The 22,234-nt window shown below is 44.0% G+C and overlaps 1 protein-coding gene and 1 long non-coding RNA gene across 3 annotated transcripts in view; one reads left to right on the top strand and one right to left on the bottom strand.

Moving 5' to 3' along the window:
- The window catches only part of LOC128323477 (retinol dehydrogenase 8-like), a 19,825-nt gene extending 6,609 nt beyond the window's left edge, over positions 1-13,216 (top strand). The window contains exons 3-6 of one of the 2 annotated variants that reach the window (XM_053246685.1): positions 2,448-2,627; positions 7,214-7,307; positions 11,695-11,878; positions 12,980-13,216. In XM_053246685.1, coding sequence (XP_053102660.1) covers positions 2,448-2,627; positions 7,214-7,307; positions 11,695-11,878; positions 12,980-13,216 — 695 coding nt within the window. Of the gene's footprint in view, positions 1-2,447; positions 2,628-3,570; positions 3,695-7,213; positions 7,308-11,694; positions 11,879-12,979 lie in introns of those variants that run through there. The other variant, XR_008306286.1, reaches the window with a different exon arrangement.
- The window catches only part of LOC128323479 (uncharacterized), a 23,492-nt gene that overhangs the window by 964 nt on the left and 294 nt on the right, over positions 1-22,234 (bottom strand). Inside the window, exons 2-3 of the long non-coding RNA XR_008306288.1 lie at positions 2,129-2,253; positions 797-936 (exon numbers count right to left, since the gene is read on the bottom strand). This is a non-coding gene — a long non-coding RNA (uncharacterized LOC128323479). The remainder of the gene's footprint in view (positions 1-796; positions 937-2,128; positions 2,254-22,234) is intronic.

The raw sequence follows: 22,234 nt of genomic DNA, 5'->3' as shown, positions 1-22,234 counted from the left end.
CTTTGTGGTTGCCGACATTTTCATCAAGTTGGCAAGAAAAACGCTTCCACAGTCAACATTTTCATTGTTGGCCAGAAAAACACTCCCACAGTCGATACTACATTTCCTACGCTGGTGGACGGTGGAGACCAATCTGCTGGAAGGGGTTCCATTCGAGCCTTTAACCCCCACACAGTGGATGACAGATGCTTCCCTGCTGGGATGAAGGGCCCATTGTGAAGGGCCCATTGTGCTGAGCATCAGATGCAAGAGCGGTGGATGATACAGCAGACTCATCATCACATAAACTATTTGGAACTGATGGCTGTGTTTATGGCACTGAAGGCATCCGAGCTGCTGCTCAGGAACAGAGTAGTGCAGTTCCAGTTGGACAACGCGGCAGCCATTGCGTATCTAAACCGACAGGGCAGAACAGTGTCCTGTTCCTTCTGTGCCTTGAGTATACAGATTTGGGAATGGTGCATCTGCCATAGAGTGTATCCTCTAGCCATACACATAAGAGGTGTGAATATATTGGTGGACAACCTCAGTCACTGGTATCAACTCAACCAATACCATGAATGGGAGATCAACAACATCTCTGCTTTTTTCAACATGTGGGGACAACCAACTGTGGACTTGTTAGCAACTGCTACCAACAAAAAGGGTCAGAGAATATTGCTCACATGTAGGGGTTGGCAGAAGATCCCTTGGAGATGCATTTCAACATCAGTGGGACAAAAAGCCTCTTATATCTGTTTCCACCAGAGCCATTAATCAATCATGTGTTAGCACAGATCATGAGGGACAGCTCTACCTGCATACTGGTGATGCCGTGGTGGCCACGGCAGCCATGGTTTGCACCACTTCTCAAACTCTTGAGGAAGAGTTTCCACAGGTTCCCTCTTCGGCTGGACCTTCTAGTGCGGGAAGGTGCAGCACCCAGATGTAAGGACTCTGTGGATGGGAGCATGGAGAATCTGACTCTAAGGAAAAATTTACTAAATAATCAAAAGCTGTCAACAAAGAATTATAGATGCAAATGGAAGAGATCTGCAATCTACGCATGTAAGCATGGTTATCTTCCTAGGAAGGCCACTCTGACGCAGGTATTACTGTACATTACCTCTTTGAAGCTTAGTGGCTTGGCAAATCTGTCTTTAAAAGTGCATCTAGCTGCAATATCGTCAAAGCATAAAAGATGATCAACAGTATTCTCCCATCCAGACTGCAAGAGATTTTTGAAGGGAGTGAACTATTTATATCCTCCAATCAGGAAACCAATGAAACAATTGAGTTTGTCTTTGGTTTTGTCAGGCGCCTTTTGAGCCAATGAGAGAGGCATCTCTCAAACTGGTCAGTTTAAAAACATCATTCCTTAATTGCCATCACTACTGCCAGGCGAGTGAGTGAATTGACAGCATTGCATATAGACATCCTTTATACTCATTTCTATCCACACAAGGTGGTTATGAGACTGGATCCAAGCTTCTGTCCTAAGATAGTGTTGGAGTTTCATTTAAATCAAGATATTACTCTACCTACCTTCTTTCAAAAAACCAGAAATATCATTAGAAAGGGCTCTGCACTCTTTAGATTTTCGTCGTTCTCTGTTATATTACTTGGAAAAAACGAGCGAATAGGAAAACAAACTTCCTGAAGCTTACAGTGGAAAAGGCAAGGGCCAACCAATCTATCTAGAGACTAGTCCATTGGTTGGTGGAGGTGACTGCACAAGCGTACAAGCAGCAGGGTGTGGACCCCCCACGTTGAGCACATTCAACGAGAGTATACACTGCTTCAGCAGCACATCTGTCAGATTGTGATGGCAGATGTTTGAGCAGCTGTGACATGGTCTTTGCAGCAGCCGTTTGTAAAATATTATGCCATTGACCTGCGAATGGCAGAGCAGGCCAGTTTGGGGAGAAGCGTACTTGAGATGGTGTTGCCATAGGCTTCTGGGTCTACTGTGCTCTCCACCTTGTTTAGAAGCTGGCTAATCATCCATTCCTTATGAATGCAATGGATCGCGATCCAGATAAACAAGTTGCTCTCCTGTAACTAATGATCTGGTAGTGATTTGTTGTATTCATAACACCCTCCTGAACCTCCCCGCTACAGTAATATAATTTTTTTTTAAAGTACTTACCAAGCATGGTCACAGGAAGATCATCAGGAAATGGCACCTGCAACTGCTGATTTCAACGGACGCACAGAGCACGTGCAGGGCAGAGTGAGTGTCACGAGGAGCTAGTCAATCTATCCGCGAGGTCCCTGCACAGGCACAGAACCCATTCCTTATGAATACAAAGGATCACTACCAGATCATCAGTTACAGGTGAGCAACCTGTTTGTACTTGCAATTATCTGAAGTCTAGAAAGCATACACTACCCATCAACATTTGTGAACTACTATAGTTTATAACTTGAATAACAAATAACCATTGCTATTTCTTGCATGTATACAGTTAGTAATGCTGGCATGGGACTCATTGGACCTATTGAATGCCAAACCATCGAAGAGATGCAAAATGTGATGGATACAAACTTCTTTGGGTTGGTTCGACTGCTGAAGGAGGTCTTACCTGACATGAAGAAGAGAAAGAGTGGTCATATAGTTGTTATTAGCAGTGTCATGGGAATACAAGGCAAAGTAATATAAACATATTATAATTGTTCATCGCAATATATGTGTAATTCACGGGTCCAGTGGATACAATGACTTTATCCTTATCCATGTGGTGCAACTACCCTTTGGAATTGCCCTGTATCATTGTATCTGTGCTTCCTCAGAGTTAATTCTTCCTCAGCTGAAGCTTTGCTGATGCTAGCGATGTGCAAAAAATTGACTGTTTGGTATTGTGAGCAGGCTGCGGTGCCCCTCCCAACTAGCCAACAGAGGCTACTCCAGGTTCAGTCTCTGAGTTCATGGGCAGTCTGGAGTGAAGGGGGGGCAGCTGGAGAGAAGACATGCCACACACAAGACTGTAGTTTTGAAGCTTTATTGAAACTATAGTTACATCCAGGCAATTAAACACACGAGCAGATGAATCAATCGTTTACTTTCCCAGTGTAGTGTGTAGGGTTCTCAGCAACAGCTAAAAATCATTCGCTAGAAATGAGTTAGCAGCTACAAAGCATTTTCTCTCTCTGATTAGCAGTGAAAACCACATTAATTATCTCACTTAAACTGCTGGCAAAACTCTGTCTCCTTGACAACGATCTGTCTTATCTTTGCTGTTCTCTGCATGGAATGAAAACATTTTGTGACTAGCTTTTGGTCAAGGGGAGGGACTTCAGTAACAGCTAAAATCATTTCTCCCTCACTAGAAATACATAGTAATGAAAGGCATTTTCTTCTCTGTCTAGCAGCGTTCCCTGCGTGTGTATGTGTGTTTTCTCCACAGCTGCTGTTAGCTAAGGTACAACATTTTAGACAGTTTCAATTTTCAAGCAGAGAGAGAGAGAAGGGCAAGTAGTGAGTGGATTCCAGGTGTGTGAGAGAAAAGGGGGGTGGGAGAATGCCGAGGAGGGAGGGAGAGACGGAGTGCTCATTCTGACGTATAATACATGAGCCGAAGGCAAGGAAGAGAGAGGCGGAGGGGTGGAAAGAGAGTGAAGCAAGCAGAAGGAGAGCAGCTGAGACAGTATGCTGCTAAGCCAACTAACAGGAGCAGAGAGAGGCCTTTCTGGGAAGCAGGGAAGAGAAGGGGAGGTTAGTTCTGGAGGACAGTCTTGAATGCATTCAGATAAATAATTACTGGTTGGTTGTAGTCTTCAGGAGGCCTTGAGGAAGCACAAGGGGGCTGTAGGCTGCCCAGGCAGCTTAGGTGAAATATCCAGCAATGGCTATGAAGCAAAGGTAGCCTTTACAGACTAAGGTTCGCATATTGACCCAAAGGGCCAGAGCATATGTCTCCCTTGATAGGGCAGACATCCAGCTCCCTGGGGTCTGAGTAGGTCTCCCTTTCCTGCTTGTTCTCTCTCTCATCCTGTTGCCCGCGGGAGGGGTATGTATGTCCCTTTTATAACCTCTCCCCAAGCCCTTTTGTCAAGCCCTTTCTCAAATCAAAGATAGCCACATCAATTCCCCCATGTCTCCATCCCAATGTAAACATCCCTGGTCTCCCATCCTTGGCTCTCTTTTCCATATCTGGTCAGGAGCCGTCCATGGTGGAGTTCGGGCCTGACTTATTTACTAATCCAGAAGGAAACATTCCTGTTTATGCCTGGCCTGACCAGCCGGTGGTCAAGTCTCAAAGCTTAATTGGCACCTTCCAGTTCCAAGAAAATGTTATTAAAAGATAGCATGCAAAGAAATTCAGCAGCTAACTGTGTGAAAATATGTACCCCTAAAATATGTAGGTACTGATATCTAAGTGCAGTTCCCTAAGACCTTCTAAATATGATTACTCTCAGCAAGTTTCAAGCTAGTTCTCATGATTGACATCAGCATAGCACAATGCATAAACAGCTTCTAGGCAGGGAGGGGTGAGTTTCCTTCTCTAGTCAAGCCTTGACTACAGAATAAACCATTTCATTCAGTAACTTTGGTTCAACAGAATCAAAGCTCACAGTCCAGTTTCTTGCAAACCAGCAATTCCAGACATAGGCCTCAGTTTAGCTTTTTGGGCCTGTAAGGCTGGTCCCAGTCCCACCAGTTTGCTCACCACATTGGTGCGGTTTGGTCCGATTTTGGACCAAACTGCAGGTATGCGAAATGGTTTGGTTGAACCGATCAGCTGGGCCGGTCAGTTCTATGAACTGGCTCAAATTGAGCCACTTGAACCAGTTTGAGTGGGTTCATTGAACCAACCCACCCAGCCAATCAGTTCAACCAAACTGGTTTGCATATCCTTAGTTCGGTCTGAATTCAGGCCAAACGGTGCCAAACGGTCCATGCACACCCCTAGCTAATGCTGGAACATCCAACACTAGTTACTTCTGCTTTTGATTAATCATGCAGAGAGCAGCAGAAAGTGTGTTTTGTAGGTATCCTCCCTTCTCCCTTCTTCTGTGATTCAAATAAAGAATTGTGGAAAAGCCATCAATTTGTGGATTTTAGACAACGTGGAAAGACCAGAACAAGAGCCTAGACCTATAACCCACTAAGCTGCAACTAGTAATTCAATACACTGGATCAGGTACAAGGACTACTATGTCAACATCATTACTCGTCATAGTGTGAGTCCAGGACACTCACACTGCAGCATCAACAGCAAATGCTGGCTGACATCCAGGTTAAGTAATTTAGGAGTTATTCTAAAGGACTAAATTTCAATGGGACTTGCACTGAGTAATTTAGTCAGGATGTCAGCTGCTGCATGCTATACCAAGCTATTCCAAAGCAAAGAACTGGGCAGGGGCTTATAGCAGGGCAGTGGCAGAGCTGAAGATGATTTGCCTACATGTCACCCTAAATGGTCACTGTGGGCTCAACAACTTTCACACAATTACCAATGGTAGCTTTTGTTCAGAGCATTTAAGGTAATATGAAAGAGGGATGGTGTGTCAGTTCACCCCATTTCATATCTAATGCATGAGTTTTAAGGGATTTTGTAACTTTAAAAAAACCTTGCAAAACCTATTTGATCAGCGACAAAAGTGAGCATGAATGTTCGTAAAACTGCTCTTAAGCCATTTTAATTTGTTTAATAAATGGTTGTTTGTCTCTGTAAGGAACAGACCCAGCCAGACTACTCATATGGGAGGAATTATCACTGAGTCACAAACACCCCCCCCCCCCGTTACCTGGCAAGCTGACTGGGTTTAAACTTTATTAAAAAGAAAAAAAGAATCTCTGGTAGATTGTATCGCTGCCACCAATCGCTCCTTAGTAATTTTCCTTAACTGGAAGAGAGTGATAAAACTTCCATCTTTACAGTGCTAGCAGGCAAATATAAAAACATGATTCCACTTGTATATGCTTAAGTAAGGCTTTGCTATCCTGGCTTTGCTATCCTGTTGAAGGCATGTGAAGTAAAGGCTTCCCCTCTCCCTCTCCCAGAGCCAGTCAAAAATTCTGAGAGGGCTAGTAAAAACAAAGAGAACAACTTATTGGTTTTTTAAAAAGCCAGTTCAGGATTTCACGTGTAGCTGTTGCAAATAATATTAGTTTAGTGGTTACAAGAGGATTCAAAATGCCCAGATATTCTTAGGTGGTGCTTCAAGTAGTCAGTCCCCAAGATTGGATTGAAGTTAGTTAGTTACAAGCAGATACTTGGGTATACAAAGCAACACACACAAAAGAGAAATGAATTTCTCTTACTACAAGTCTTACTACAACACTTTCTCCTAAGTCTAACCTTCTGAAGCCATAAGCCTTGGCTTCCTTCCCTTGGACCTCACCAGGATGTAGGTGAGATCAACCCCTGAAATCCCTGACCCTCAGGGACTTGAAGAATTCACCCTGTAAGAATCTGGCAAGAGTCCATTGCTCCTCTCTCACCTGGGCGCACCCTTCTTCTTTCCAGAAGCCCACCAGGAGTCCTTCAGTCCCGCCCAACTGGTTAATCAATTGGGTCATGAACTAGGGTCTCTAGTCTGTCAATCAAGGTCAACTGCCTTTTTAAAGTTAACTATATCAGTTCTGGCTGGCTGTCCACTACAGTCTCCAGCCTTATAGACCTGACATACTGCATTCAGCGGCTACAGCAGGATTGCATTTGGTAGCCAGCACAGAAGTACACTCATGTCAAAAAGAATGCCAGTAGAGCTATGTATTAGTTACAGGACAGAGAAACTCAGGAGGAATGCTATAAAGGTATAATGAAGATTGTATAGAACAGAAGTGGAGAAGCTCACTACTGATGAAATTCAAGGATGGAATTGCTCCTGAGAGAGAATACTAAGTGTTCACTACAAAGTGAACTACAAAGTAGTTCTACAAAGAACTGCACTACAGAGGTTCATTTGAAACAAGACAATGAATTGACTTCTTAAGGCTGCTTCATACCCATGTGGTAGATCCATTAAAAGTTTAATTACCTGGATTGTCAATAAGTTGGTTTGTTTTAAAATATTTATATCCTATTCCTCCAGTGCAATACTGCTTGGGGCGGCTTCCAATGAAAATCTGTAGTGAATGCTGAATTGACCAAGTGTATCTTACACAGGATACTTTTTCCTGATGGTTTCATTACCATAAATTGGTTATTTAAAAAAAGTTCAGGAAACCCAGAATATTTTAGCAGGTCACTAATGTTTCATTTTTTTAATTATATATAATCTGTAGGCATTTTGTTCAATGATGTCTATGCCGCGTCTAAATTTGCAGTGGAAGGATTCTGTGAAAGTTTAGCCATACAAGCACTCAAGTTTAAACTTCAGTAAGTATCAACTGATGTATGTATGTATGTATGTATGTATGTATGTATGTATTTTTAAAAGTAACTTGGATAAAGATTTAGGTAGAGAGTGGGCTGAACCAACAGTTGTTCTGCATGCAGAAAGTGATATCTGGGAGAGATTCAAACAAAATGTCCATTGCTTTATTAACAAAAGTATGGCGAGAAAGGGCAGTATCTAAGCCTCCTTCAGAGTGGCTATGTCAGTGGAAGCTCCTTCCAAAGTTTAATTACCTGTATTGTAAACAAGTTTGTTCATTTTTGTTTGTTTTAAAATATTTATATCCTGCCCCTCCAGTGCAGTACTGCTTGGGGTGGCTTACAATGGAAATCTGTAGTGAGGTTGAATTGACCAGGTGGGATTGTAACACACCTTCTGTGAACAGAAAGTTTCTGTTGACAAAACACTGCTCACTAAAGGTCTACAGCTGTCCACTGTATTTAGATAAACATGTAGCTATTTAGTCTACAATGTACAGTAGAGCAACTGGTAGTATGTGGGGGGGATAGCATTGTTGTGGGTGGAGGGAAAGAGTTTTATTCAGACATGCATACCCTTTGGAAACACAAACATTCTCTGCCAATTGCTATTAACCTAACATGTAATACATGCCTCCAATCATACTTTCATGACATAAAAATTGCCCTGGATCAGTTTACCCTTGGAAAATCCTGCAGCTAGGCTAGATGATGAGAGCGAACACAGACTGAGGTACTGATGGGAACTGTTACATACTGTAAATGCATAGTTGCCACAAGAACATGCATTCAATTGGCATGAGTGGTCACTCAGGTGCAAGCACTAGCAAAGTACAGCCCCGTGACAGAAGAGGTAGCAAGTACTTGGGACAGAGTGGGAAAGTACAGAAACGTGGTAGCTTCCCTAGCAATAAATTGTTTGAGTATCACAGATCTAAAGGGGTGCAGCTGAACTTGGACCTAAATAGTAGGCAGTGGCATAGGATTGATTCTCCAGGTCCATCTGGTTTCTAAGACCCTGGGGATTGTAGTTTTAGCATCCTGACTTGGATTGCCTGAGTAGGCTCCTGTAATGGTGCTGGGAATAAGGAATTGGTGTCTGATCCCCAAGCCGCCTCGTTCAAGGCCTGTGGCATCTGATATAACCATTCAGAAAGCAATGGATGACAAGGTGTCTGTGACACATGGTATCACAGAAGAGTTCCAAGTGAAAATTGATACTATGAGAAAAGTAGGGAAAGAAGCAGAATCCAAAATAAGATGCAGGCTGGCAGTCTGTTATAATGTACAGGTAGGGAAAAGCTGCATGGAATTCTTTTTTAAATATCCATACTCAAAATGTATGTATTTGAATGAATAACCCACTCTGTATACAAGTTGCTCATGTCCACTTACAAAGATTCCTCTCACTTAATCCCTAAAATAACCACATGAGGTAGGCTGGGAGATCGCAATTTGTCCAAGACCACCAGGGAGCATTGTTATTGCTGAGTGAGGATTTGAACCCAGGTCTCCTCTGTCCAAATCCAATACATTACCTGCTGTGCCACACTAACTCACTGTCCCTCTTGCATCCATTATCTACATTCCTGCTCCTTTTAGAGTATTGGCTCTACTCCCAGCAAGCACTTTGAAGAGCAATAGTAAAATAGTATAATTAGCATTCAGATGATAAAAATGTCAGATTAGAGATCTGAAAAGTGACGTGTCTCTGAAGGCTATTGCTATATGCTTCTCAGTAGGTCTTAATTTCCATAATCCAAACAATAGCAAAACTTCTACAATTACCCTCTTTCCGAAGCCTTAGCCAGACATTACATTGTATATGTGTGTGTTCACATGTGCATGTTCTTGTGTGAATGACTGAACCATGCATTCACTTTAAACGTGAACCTGGGTACAGATCATCTCAAATACAGAGTACAGACAGGAAGTGTAAGGCTGTACATGTGTTGAACATAATGTGTGAATGACTGTGTATACATTGTACACAGATTGTACTTGCATTGGACATATGTCCTGATACAGTACCATGATCTAGTACTTTAATTTTAAACTCAACAGTCAAGAGATACTATGTCACTTGATTTTCTGCTTTGAAAAATATCTGAAGGATACACCATGAATATGGGTATTATTATTATTTATTACTATTATTATTATTACTATTATTAATTATTATTATTATTATTTTATACCACCTGATATTTACATCTCTAGGCAGTGTACAAAATTTAAAACAATATACAAGGTAAAAACAGATTAAAAATCCACAAAACACACAAAAAAACAATATCATAAAACAAGTTGTTAAAACAAATTATTAAAATTAATTCCAGTTAAAAGCCTGTGAGAACAGGTATGTCTTGAGGGTCTTCCTGGAAACAAGCAGAGAAGTAGATGCTCTTATTTCAACAGGGAGCATATTCCAAAGCTCCGGGGCAGCCACAGAGAAGACCCGGTCTTGAGTCGCCACCAAAAGAGAGTGGCGACCATAACGGGACCTCTCCAGAAGATCGTAATAGGTGGCAGGGTTCATAACAAAGGCGGCACTTTTAAATACCCTGGGCCCAAGGCATTAAGGGCTTTATAGGCAATAACCAGCACTTTTTATTTCACCCGGAAACACATTGGCAGCCAGTGCAGTTGTTTTAAAATCAGCATTAAGTGTCCCTTCGGGTTGTCCCAGAGACCAATCTGGCTGTCGCATTCTGTACCAATTATAGTTTCTGGACTATGTCCAAAGGCAGCCTCATATAGAGTGCATTACAGTAGTCAAGCCTAGAGGTTACCAGCATATGTGCAACTGTTTTAATATCAGTTACATCCAAAAATGGACATCGCTGACAAATCAGCTGAAATTTAGGGAGGAGAGCTGGTCTTGTGGTGGCAAGCATGACTTGTCCCCTTTGCTAAGCAGGGTCTGCCCTTGTTGCATATAAATGGGAGACTAGATGTGAGCACTGTAAGATATTTCCCTTAGGGGATGGAGCTGCTCTGCGAAGAGCATCTAGGTTCCAAGTTCCTTCCCTGGTATCTCCAAGATAGTGCTGAGAGAGATTCCTGCCTGGAACCTTGGAGAAGCTGCTGCCAGTATGTATAGACAATACTGAGCTAGATCGACCTATGGTCTGACTTAGTAAATGGCAGCTTCCTATGTTCCCTAAGCTAATAAAAAGTGCTCCTGGCCATTGCCTCAACCTGAGAAACCAGGGAGAGATTTGGATCCAGGAGCACTCCCAAGCTACATACCTGATCTTTCAGGGGGAGTGTAACCCCATCCAGAACAGACAGATCTAAACCATCTCTCGGGTCCCGACCCCCCACAGTCAGTACTTCCGTCTTATTTGGATTCAACTTCAGTTTGTTATCCCTCACCCAGCCCATTACCAGCTCCTGGCAGGCATTTAGGGAAGATACACCATTTCCTGATGAGGTCGACATGGAAAATGAGATTTGAGTGTCATCAGCTTATTTATTTATTTATTTATTATTTATTTATTGAATTTATATACCGCCTAGTATAAAAATCTCTAGGCAGAGATTTTGACAACACATTTTGACAACAGCATATTGACAACACCCTGCACCAAACCACCTGATGATCTCTCCCAGTGGTTTCATGTAGATGTTAAAGAGCATTGGAGACAGTATTGAGCCTTGTGGAACTCCACACTTTAGCTCTCACTTTGCAGAACAGCAGTCTCCAGGCAACACCATCTAGAATCTACCAGAGAGGTAGGAACAGAACAACTCTAAAACAGTGCCACCCAATCCCACCTCCCTCAGGCAACCCAGAAGGATACCATGGTCAATGGTACTGAAAGCTGCAGAGACATCCAAAAGGTTCAGCAAAGTTACACTCCCTCCGTCAATAGCCAATTGGATATCCTCCATCAAGCCAACCAAGGCAGTCTCAACCCTATAGCCCACACGAAAGCCGGTTTGAAATAGGTCTAGATAATCTGTGTCATCCAAAACTGCCTGGAGCTGAAAGGCTACCACCCACTCAATCACCTTGCCCAACCATGGAAGATTAGAAAAGTCTGTAATTGGCTAACTCTGAGGGATCCAGTGCAATGTGTGGTCCAAAAGGTTGTCGTCGTCAACCTTTCACCAGCTGCCATTTTGATTATAAAATGACATTCCCATTGCTCCTGGAAAGGTCAGCCAACAGCTTTGGCTCACCTAAGTCTTATGTTCACCTTAGGGTTTGGATTAAATGATCAAACAAGCAATATGTTGTATAGCTTTATTCTTGACCAATTTCAATGTATGCACATATTCTATGATCATTTGTCATTTATTGAGGGATTGGATTTATCACATCCTATATTCAAGGGGTGTGTGTGTGCTGTTTCTCTCCCCCACCCCCACCCCACCCAAACAGCCTAACTCTGATTGAACCAGGCCCAGTAGTTACAGAGTTTGAAAGGAAGGTTTTTGAAGATGGAATGAAAATGGATCTTTCAGCTGCAGATGAGGAAACAGCAGACATGTTTGTAAATATTTACCTGAAAAATTATAAGCAAATTTTCCAAACTCTAGGACAAACTGCTGAAGACATTGCAGAGGTAATACAGGAAAAGGTTTTGTGGGATGCAAGGATGGGCTGGACAATAGCACTCTTGTAGCTGACCAAGAGTGAGACATTAGTACTGGCTGTTGCTTAACTTGTGGACCGTGCAGTATATAGTTCTTAAGTATGTCTGGGGTTTGCTGGATGCTGGCACTTATGAGAAGAGATAGCGGCTTTGCAGTGAAGTGTTGTTTCAGATCATATATATTGCACGCACGCACATATATGTATGTGTATATGTTTCCCAGACTATGAGAAACACCTATATCGGGCAGCAGCAATATAGGAAGATGCTGAAAGGCATCATCTCATACCGCATGGGAGGAGGCAATGGTAAACCCCTCTTGTATACTACCAAGAAAACCACATGGCTCTGTGGTCGCCAGGAGTTAACACCAACTCGACAGCACACTTTACTCTGTATGTGTGTGTGTGTGTAGCTGCTTCCTTGTAAAAACAAAATAGTTTTAGGCAACATGCAGCCACAGAGTAGTGTTGGCTGTGTTCTAGGGTGCACTTAAGGTGATAATTTGGCCCAATGGGCCAGACAAGTGCTCTGTATGAACTGGCAGTGTACCACTGATAATCTCCCACTATCCTCTGTGGTGTGCATTAGCTTTTTGGCAGATACACAGGGAATCCTCAGTTTAAAAAAATCAGTGAAAATAATTCCTTGAACATAGGGAAAGTCTGCATTATATGGAATGGTGGGCATATGATTTTGAAGTGAAAGTTTTATCCTATTTCCTCAGCCCCAAATGCTCCAGAAACAAATAACAAATGTGTAACTAGTAATAGTATATAAGAATAACTGGCACACAGTCATACCAGTACCAAGAATTGGTAGTATTGGTAGGGTTTGCTCATTTCTGCTGAAACTGACATTGTAGTTTCATATTTTAAAAAGTCAGTATGTTAGACCTTTTCAGCTTTCTTTTTCCACTTCTTTAGTAAACACAAACTTGAAAGTATTGATGCTAGAACAGCCTAAGCAAACCACAAAGCTTTAACAGGTTAAAGCCCTGGTTGTTGTTTCTACGACTGTTTTTCCTCCCTTAATTGGCTTGCTTAATTCTCTTGTTTTTCATTCTAACAGCACACAGTAAAGATAATTCTGGCAGAAAATCCACCTTTTCGTCACCAGACCAACACTTTATACACTCCAATGACGACGCTGAAATATGCTGACCCAAATGGAGACCTGCCTATCGATACATTCTACAAAATGGTTTTTCAGCATGATAAGATTTTCAGCGCAAGTCTTAACTTCATTAAACTGCTGAGATGGAAAAGCAGAAAGAGCTTTGACTTAGGAGGCACATCTTCTCAATGACTAGGTGTTTCCCAGGGCTGTTTCATATTGCACATTTCCTATATGGAAGTGCTCTGTGTATGTCAAGTAACACTCCAAGTGGCCCTGATGACCCTTTACTTTAGAACAGAACTAAATAATTCCCCTGCTAACTGAGCAAAGAGGCTTTTTTAAAGTGGTGATTCTCTTTATTGAGCAGGCAAAGAGCAATAGGCCCTATCGAACCCCAGCACAGCATCTCTCCAGTGGCTGTTGCTGGTGTCTTATGTTTCTTTTTTAGATTATGAGCCCTTTGGGGACAGGCAGTCATTTAATTAATTTCTGTATGTAAACTGCTTTGGTTGAAAAGCGGTAAATATTTGTCATATTCCCTACCACCACCACCTGAAGACACCACCTTTTCTGTTTTCCCAATTTAAATCTGGTAGCTCCTCCTTTGAGCAAAAACACACCATTGTGAGCACCTGAATGTTATTTCAGTTAGGACCTTTATACTACGAACTAGATAAAAAGTTACTGAAAAATCAAACAGCTTACCCTTCTCTGATAAATCCTTGAAGATTTAAGGGCTGGTATATACGTGTAATGAGTTCACCTCAAATGGTGCAGTGGGGAAATACATGACCAACAAGCAGAAGGTTGCCGGTTCAAATCCCTGCTGTTACTATATCAGGCAGCAGCGATATAGGAAGATGCTGAAAGGCATCATCTCAAACTGCGTGGGAGGAGGCAATGGTAAACCCCTCCTGTATTCTACCAAAGACAACCACAGGGCTTTGTGGGCGCCAGGAGTTGAAATCAACTTGACGGCACACTTTACCTTTACAGCTTTTCCAAGGTCTGCCTGAGCCAATATGTTGGCCCACTGCATGAAGAGGTAGAGGTGTATGTGTGTGTACACATATATACGCAGCTCCTCTTCACCCTTACAGGGATGGAATGTCCAAAAGCCTTCTAACTGTGTGGCTGATTATCATGCAATTAGATGGCCTTTTTAATGTTCTATCCCTATGTGAATGTGTAGGGATGGAAAGCCAGGGAGGAGCTGCACAGACTCACACTGGCCCACTGCACGCAAATTTATTTATTTATTTTTACATTTCTATACCGCCTTTCGTTAAAAACACAACCCCAAGGCGGTTTACAAAAATTAAAACATACAATAAAAAAGCAATAAAAAACATCAAGCTAAAAACAGCCATAGAAACAATACAACAGATAAAAACACACAGAAGCCGCAGTAAAATTATGTAAAAGCCTGAGTAAAAAGCCAAGTCTTTACAAGCTTTCTAAAAGCCATGATGGAGTCCAAGGAACGAATGGCCACTGGGAGAGCATTCCAGAGTCTAGGAGCAGCAACAGAGAAGGCCCTGTCCCGAGTGCACGACAGCCGGGCCTCCCTCATTGTCGGCACCCGGAGCAGGGCCCCCTCAGATGTCCTCGTCAAGCAGGCAGCAACCCTTGGGAGCAGGCGGTCCCTCAAATACCCCGGGCCCAAACCGTTTAGGGCTTTAAAGGTCAAAACCAGCACCTTGAATTGGACCCGGAAACGAACCGACAGCCAGTGCAGCTCTTTCAAAATGGGGGTGATATGTTCCCAACTGGCAGCTCCGGATAAAACCCTCGCTGCTGCGTTTTGCACTAGCTGCAGTTTCCGGATATTCTTCAAGGGTAGCCCCACGTAGAGCACGTTACAGTAATCCAGCCGCGACGTGACTAAGGCGTGGGTAACCGTGGCCAGATCTGCCTTCTCGAGAAAGGGACGCAGCTGGTGCACCAGCCGAAGCCGTGCAAAGGCACCCCTGGCCACCGCCTCCAGCTGAGCTTCCAAAAGCAGAGCTGGGTCCAGCAGTACCCCCAAGCTGCGTACTTGCTCCTTCAAGGGGAGTGCAACCCCATCCAGAACCGGTAGAATCGGCTCATCCCGACTGGCTCTCCTACTGACCAACAGTACCTCCGTCTTATCCGGATTCATTTTCAGTTTGTTAGCCCACATCCAACCCATCACGGCCTCCAGCCCCCGATTCAGGACATCCACCGCCTCCCTAGGATCAGATGACAAGGAGAGATAGAGCTGAGTGTCATCCGCATATTGCTGACAACTCAGTCCAAGTCCCCGGATGACCTCTCCCAGTGGCTTCATGTAAATGTTAAACAGCATGGGGGTCAAGACCGATCCCTGCGGGACCCCACAGGCCAACGGCCACGGGGCCGAGCAGTAGTCTCCCAGCACCACCTTCTGGACCCTCCCCCCAAGAAAGGACCGGAACCACCACAATGCAGTGCCTCCGATTCCCATACTCAAGAGGCGGCCCAGAAGGATACCATGGTCAATGGTATCGAACGCCACCGAGAGGTCCAGCAGAACCAACAGGGACGCACTCCCCCTGTCTAGTTCCCGGCGTAGGTCATCCACTAGAGCGACCAAGGCAGTCTCAGTCCCATACCCGGGGCGGAAGCCAGATTGAAAAGGGTCCAGATAATCCGTATCATCCAAGACCCCCTGCAGCTGGGACGCCACCACACGCTCCATCACCTTGCCCAGAAAGGGAAGGTTAGACACAGGTCTATAGTTGTCCAGGTTGGAGGGATCAAGGGAGGGCTTTTTTAATAGTGGTCTTACCACTGCCTCCTTGAGGCACGATGGCATCCTGCCCTCCCTTAATGAAGCATTAACGATCACCTCCAGCCATCTGCCTGTCCCCCCCCCTCCCTGGCAGCTTTTATTAGCCATGAAGGGCAAGGGTCAAGAGCACAAAAAGTCGCCCGCACACTGCCCAGGATCTTGTCCACATCCTCAGGCCGCACCAACTGAAAAGAATCCAACACAACGGGACCAGATGGTACCAGAGGCACGTCTGCCGGAACTGCCAAAACTCTAGAGTCCAGGTCAGCACGGATGCTAGCGACTTTATCTGCAAAGCGACAGGCAAACCGATCACAAAGAGCTGTAGATGACTCCTCCCCCATTGTCTGGGGGGATGTGTGGAGCAAGGTTTTTACCACACGAAACAGCTCTGTTTGTCTGCACTGAGCAGACACAATGGAGGCGGAGAAAAAGCATTTCTTCGCCGCCCCCACCGCCACAGCATAGTCCCTAAAATGGGCTCTAGCCCGTGTTCGCTCGGATTCGTGGCAACTCTTCCTCCAGCGTCATTCTAGCCGTCGTCCGAGTTGCTTCATCACCCTAAGCTCCAAGGAAAACCAAGGAGCAGATCGGGCTCCACCAAGCCGGAGAGGGCGTTTAGGAGCAACCGTGTCAACAGCCCGGGCCATCTCTCCATTCCAGAGGTCAACCAGGGCCTCGACAGGGTCACCAGCTCTGGACACTGGAAACTCCCCGAGGGCCGTCTGGAATCCAAGCGGATCCATAAGCCTCAGGGGGTGGACCATCCTAATTCACCCACCACCCCTGCAGAGGGCAGACGGAGCAGTCAAACTAAACCCCACCAGATGATGATCTGTCCATGACAAAGGAGTGATCTTAAATTTTCCCACCTCCAGATCATTTATTTCCCGGTCTGCAAAAACCAGATCCAGAGTGTGTCCCGCCACGTGGGTAGGGCCCGATACCAACTGAGACAGGCCCATGGTTGCCATGGAGGCCATGAAGTCCTGAGCCACACCCACTAGGGGGGGTCTCAGCGTGGACATTGAAATCCCCCAAAACAATAAGCCTGGGGGAACCCAAAGCCACCTCCGAGACCACCCCCGCCAGCTCAGGTAGGGAGACTGAAGTGCAGCGGGGTGGTCGGTACACCAGCAGAATCCCCAGCCTATCTCGGAGGCCCACCCTCAAGGACAAACACTCAAAATTCTGAGATTGCCTGACCGGGCACCTGGAAACGGGGAGGGTCTCTCGAAAGATGACTGCAACTCCTCCTCCCCGACCCTCGAGGAGGAGCTGTTGCACGATCTGGAAACCTGGAGGGCAGAGCTGAGAGAGACCAACCCCGCCCAGCGCATCCAACCAGGTCTCCATCACACATACCAGGTCAGCACGCTCATCCACAATCAAATCGTGGATAAGAGAAGTTTTTGCATTAACTGACCTGGCATTCAGCAGCAGCACCCTAATCTTCGAGGGAGTGTTCTCAGAGCTCCCTGGGGTCAGAGGGTTGGGAGAAGGGCCAGAAAAAGGAACAAGCCTCAATTGCCTAGACCAATTTGCCCTGTAACGGCCTGCCCACCTCCCACCGCCATACCTCCCTCTGCCAAATAATCTTCTAATCCAGCCCTTGGACTATAGCACTTCAGGCTGGAAATGAAGCATCACACATCTCACTGTTCACATGGGAAGGAAGAAATCCTTCACCTATAAAACTAGCATGTTAAGGAAAAGAAGTCAGTCTTGCTGCCTTGTACAACATGATGTTTTTCTATGTAAAGGGTTATTTTTAGACAGGACAGCATTCAGACATTAGGGGTGTACAATTCGGATGTTTGCTGTTTCAATTCGGATCCAAATCTAAACATCCCTGATTTGTTTTGGGGTCTGAATCTGACCCATTCGAATCAACCCAGATTCAATTCGGATCCAAATTAATCCGAATCTGAATCAATTTGGATTAAAAAAACAAACAAAAAACAGGTCCCAGGACCAAAAGAGTGCGGTGGGGTGGTAGTTCCTAACGGGTGGAGGCTACCACCCAAATTACAGAGGGATTGGGCAAAAGGCTGACTTTTGGTGAATTGTTGAAGTTTATGCATCTTTAAGGTTCTTCTCCATAGGGAATAATGTAGGTTTCAGCAGCCTCATAACTGCACTTGGGGGGGCGCTGGGGTGGCTCAGAGTGAGTGGTGGTGTAGTGAACAGAGGGTGCCAGCCACCCCCATGGGTTTCTAACCAATAGGGAACAGGGTTCTGTTGTTTCTGAGGTGTTCTGTGTGGATTCTCTGATAACAAATGAGAGTAGATTCATGGTTTGTATTGAAAATCTCATTTGCTACCAGAGAATCTACACTCACTACACCTCAGAAACAATAGAACCCTGTACCACATGGGTTAGAAACCCATGGGGGTGGCTGGCCCTTTGTTCACTACACCGCCACTCGCTCTGGGCCACCCCAGCACTCCCCAAGTGCAGTTATAGGGCTGCTGAAACTTACATGATTCCCTATGGAGAAAAACCTTAAAGATGCGTAAACTTCAACAAATCACCAAAAATCAGCCCTCTGCCCAAATCCTTTGAAAAAATTCTGGTAGCTTCCTTGCCCCCCTTGGGCACTACCACCCCACCCCACTCTTCTGCCCCAGATCCCACTTTATGCCCCAAATCTGCCCCAAAGACACTAAAACCTCAACAATTCACCAAAAATCAGCCCTTTGCCCAATTCCTCTGCAATTTGGGTGGTAGTCTCTACCCATTAGGCACTTAACTTAAACTAAGTAGTACCCCACTGCCTTGCGGGTGAGAGTGGGGTGTAGTTGGCACTTGACAGCACTGTCGAAAAGACAGTCAAAATGAATAGAAGAAACGAAGGTGTGTAATGAATCCTCATAAGGATTCATTGAGTGAAAGTTATTATACACCAAAGAATCCAAACACTTGAAAAATAGTGACCACACATTTTGCTCCATAACTCCACTTCTATGAGGACTAGAGCTTAGCTTTTTTTTTTTTTTAATGAAAGCTGGGAATCTGGGGGAATAAATAGGAGGGATCCAAAACTCAATTCGAATCTAATCAGGTGTGATTCAATTTGTACCCAAATCTAGCCAAAGGACCACAGGAGTGATTTGTTTTGTCTCCGAATCAGCTAGATTCAGGTACAAATCTATTTGTACCCGAATCAATTTGCACATCCCTATCAGACATGCAGTTGCTACTCCAGTCCAGGTAAAGGTTTACCACTTCTATTACTTGTAAACTGGCCCTTTGATTAAGTACTTTAAATGTTCATCTTTAGCTCCCATGTCATTTTTAACATGCTTCTTTTGTGTACACACCACCTAATGGTGTAGCGGGGAAGTAACCTGCCTAGAGAGCAGGAGGCTGTTGGTTCAAATACCTGCTGGTGTGTTTCCCAGAATGTGGGAAACTTCTATATCGGACAGCAGCAATATAGGAAGGTGCTGAAAGGCATCATCATCTCATACTGCGCTGGAGATGACAATGATAAACCCCTCATTTATTCTACCAAGATAACCACACGGCTCTGTAGTCGCCAGAAGTCGACACCGACTCAACAGCACAACCTTTTCTATTGTGTACAGTGTGTCACCATTTTTATCCTGTTTGTCAAAACTTCAATTCAGCAAATTCAAATGTACATCCAATTGAAAACAATGTAGTGCAGGCAGATAGTATCAGCATTTGGTTGTGTATTCTGACATCTGATTTACACCAATGGTTCCCAATACAGTAAGTACAGGTGGACCTCTTCACATGAGTATCCATGGTCAGGCAATGGAGACCCGACCTCAGTATATGCGGTAAAAGGGTTAATATCTGAATATCTGCAGTGCTTAGGTAGCTGGAAATGACCTCCAAGGTAATTTCCAACCACCATTTTGCTTAAAAGAGCCATTGTGTGGCCCTTCTGTTAAAAAATAAATAAAATCTGTGATTTTTTGCAGAAAATTGGTGAAACTAGGGGTTGGTGGGGGCATCGCTGGACAGCATGGTACCTTACTTTTTTGTTCCTATTTCTGACTCTCTTTTTTTGCTATCCACATACCTAGCCCCCCCCCTTCCCATTTACTCAATGACTCATTATCCACGGTTGTAGGGCAGAATGGAATCCCCACAGATAACAAGATCCACCTGTAATATGCATTTGGAAATCTGCTTCTGCATGTGGCTCTCCTTAACTGGATTGAGGCAACTACATCTAGCTCTTTATGTCTGAAAATATGTTGAATTACTTTGCTAATATGTCCCAGTTCCACAGAGTACCGTAATGGTTGCAGTTAGAATTATTCCCACCATCATTTGTATAAATTATAAACCAGGCCTGCGTAACGTAAGGCCTGGAGGCTGGATTTGGCCCACAGACTTTTCTGCTGGCCCACAGGTAGGAATATCCTGCAGCAACAGAAGGAGCCATAAAGATCTCTTGGCCTGGCCTATTGACGAGCAGCAGTGCTGCAATGCAGTTGGCCACTTGAGACCAAATGGCCCCTGGGCCAGAATCCACTGACACCACCTCTTTCCCCTTGCATTTTCCTGTGACTCCAACATTCTGCACCTTTACTTTCATTAATATTTTTAATAATTTTAATGTAGTAATGTGCTGAAAATTTATCTCTGCCCTCCACACACCAAGTTAGGGTTGGTTCTGGCCCACCAGGGCATTTGAGTTGTGCACCCGTTATAAACGATGAAATATTTCTGCTAATTGTGTAATTGCTTTAGATTTCTAGATGTTCCTGCCCATTATTTAAAATGATCTTTGGAGGCCACTAGGTGCCACTGCCCACAATAGTGCAACAGGTGGCCTATGAGAGAGATAGCCATCTCAGTAATGCCCTCGTTCCACCCCCGTTATGGCATACCCTCCTTAGAGAAGTTTGCCAGGTGACTTTCTTGTATTTATTTAGGCACCAAGTGAAAGCTTTTCTCTTCTGGAAGCTTTTAATTTGTAAAATGCTGCTTTCGGCACTGTCTCAGTTTACTGGCTGTTTTTGTTCTAACAATCATAAATCTGAACAGATATTGCAATGTTCTTCCAGAGGATGAACAAGTACTGTGCCCACTCTGTTCCTGAAATTTACAATGAGACAAACCTATTTTTTATTAAAATATTGTATAATATAAACTATATTCAGGGAAGTGTTTTAGAAGCACATACTGCAACATCTCAAATACATGGAGAAACCAGACCTATTACTACAAATAAGGACTCATTCACACTTGAACAACAGCCTGATCATTGCTTGAAATATAACTGCATGGGTACTGCTGTACATGACAAGCTGTATGAAGCTGCTCTGTGTGTGTACATGCACGCACACACCAGCATTTTTCACCATGCTATTGAAAACTATCTTTCATTTTAGTTTGTAGGTGCATAGAGAAAATGACAACTACATGGAAAGCAATTTCTCAAAAATGAAGCACCTTCCACACTAGCATTTCAAGCAGCCTCTCTGTGCTGTGTTGTATGAGGTAGACTGGGCCTTTTATAAAGAAGACAAACACAGTGACACATTGTGAGCTAGCTTATTTGCCATTACTTTTTTTTTCTTTTTTGCACAATGGCCTACTTCACAATTGGAGGGAAACATTACTGCCTATAAAAGATGATGCTAGAACAGAACTGTGAAAGCTATTGGCTGAAATAGTTCAACAGTAAACTGGATTTAAAGCACCCACACAAAGCTTCCTTCCTACCATCTCTGCATACTGTGTAATTTGAATCTCTGTAACTTAAAGAAGGTTGCACTGTTAATTTAAAAAAATCCTTAATGACTTAACTGTCTTGTTCATAGTACTTGCATGCATTAGTTTTATTAAATATCAAAGTGCCTGCTATGTATCTTTCCATGTCCCATGGAAGGTCTGTGTGTGAAAAAGGGAACAAAAACCTCAGAAACAGAAATGACATTTCATTGTTGTATTATATGTACCTCACTTTTTCTCTAAAGAGCATAATAGTCTCCCCATATTTTATCTTCACCATGTCCCCATGAGATAGGCTACACTGAGTGGCAGAAATTGGTCCAATATACTTTATGAGTTTGAACGCAAGTCTCCCGAGTCTTGGTCTAACACTACCCCACAGTGGGCTTGGGATTTGAAACACAAGAACTTAATTTTTATATTTTTAGATTCAGTATTTCGGGGGGAAATTAAGGAGCAAAGTACTGAAAGTCTATCAAAGAGATAGATCCACCGCTTGAATATCTGCCCACCAAACAGCTGTCAAAGGCATACAGAAAGCCTGCTAAAAATAAAGGTGGAGACCACCACAAACATTTGATGGGTTTTCAAAGTGCTGCAATCCCGAATCGAAACTTAGGCCTCCTAATCACACTCGATACATAAATAAATAATCCTCCCAACACCACAGGGGGAAATCTAAGAGGGACAAATT

Source organism: Hemicordylus capensis, chromosome 4, assembly GCF_027244095.1.
Source record: "Hemicordylus capensis ecotype Gifberg chromosome 4, rHemCap1.1.pri, whole genome shotgun sequence".
Taxonomy (NCBI): Eukaryota; Metazoa; Chordata; class Lepidosauria; order Squamata; family Cordylidae; genus Hemicordylus; species Hemicordylus capensis.
Note: the sequence above shows the minus strand (reverse complement) of the source record. Positions and strands in the feature narration are given on the sequence as shown.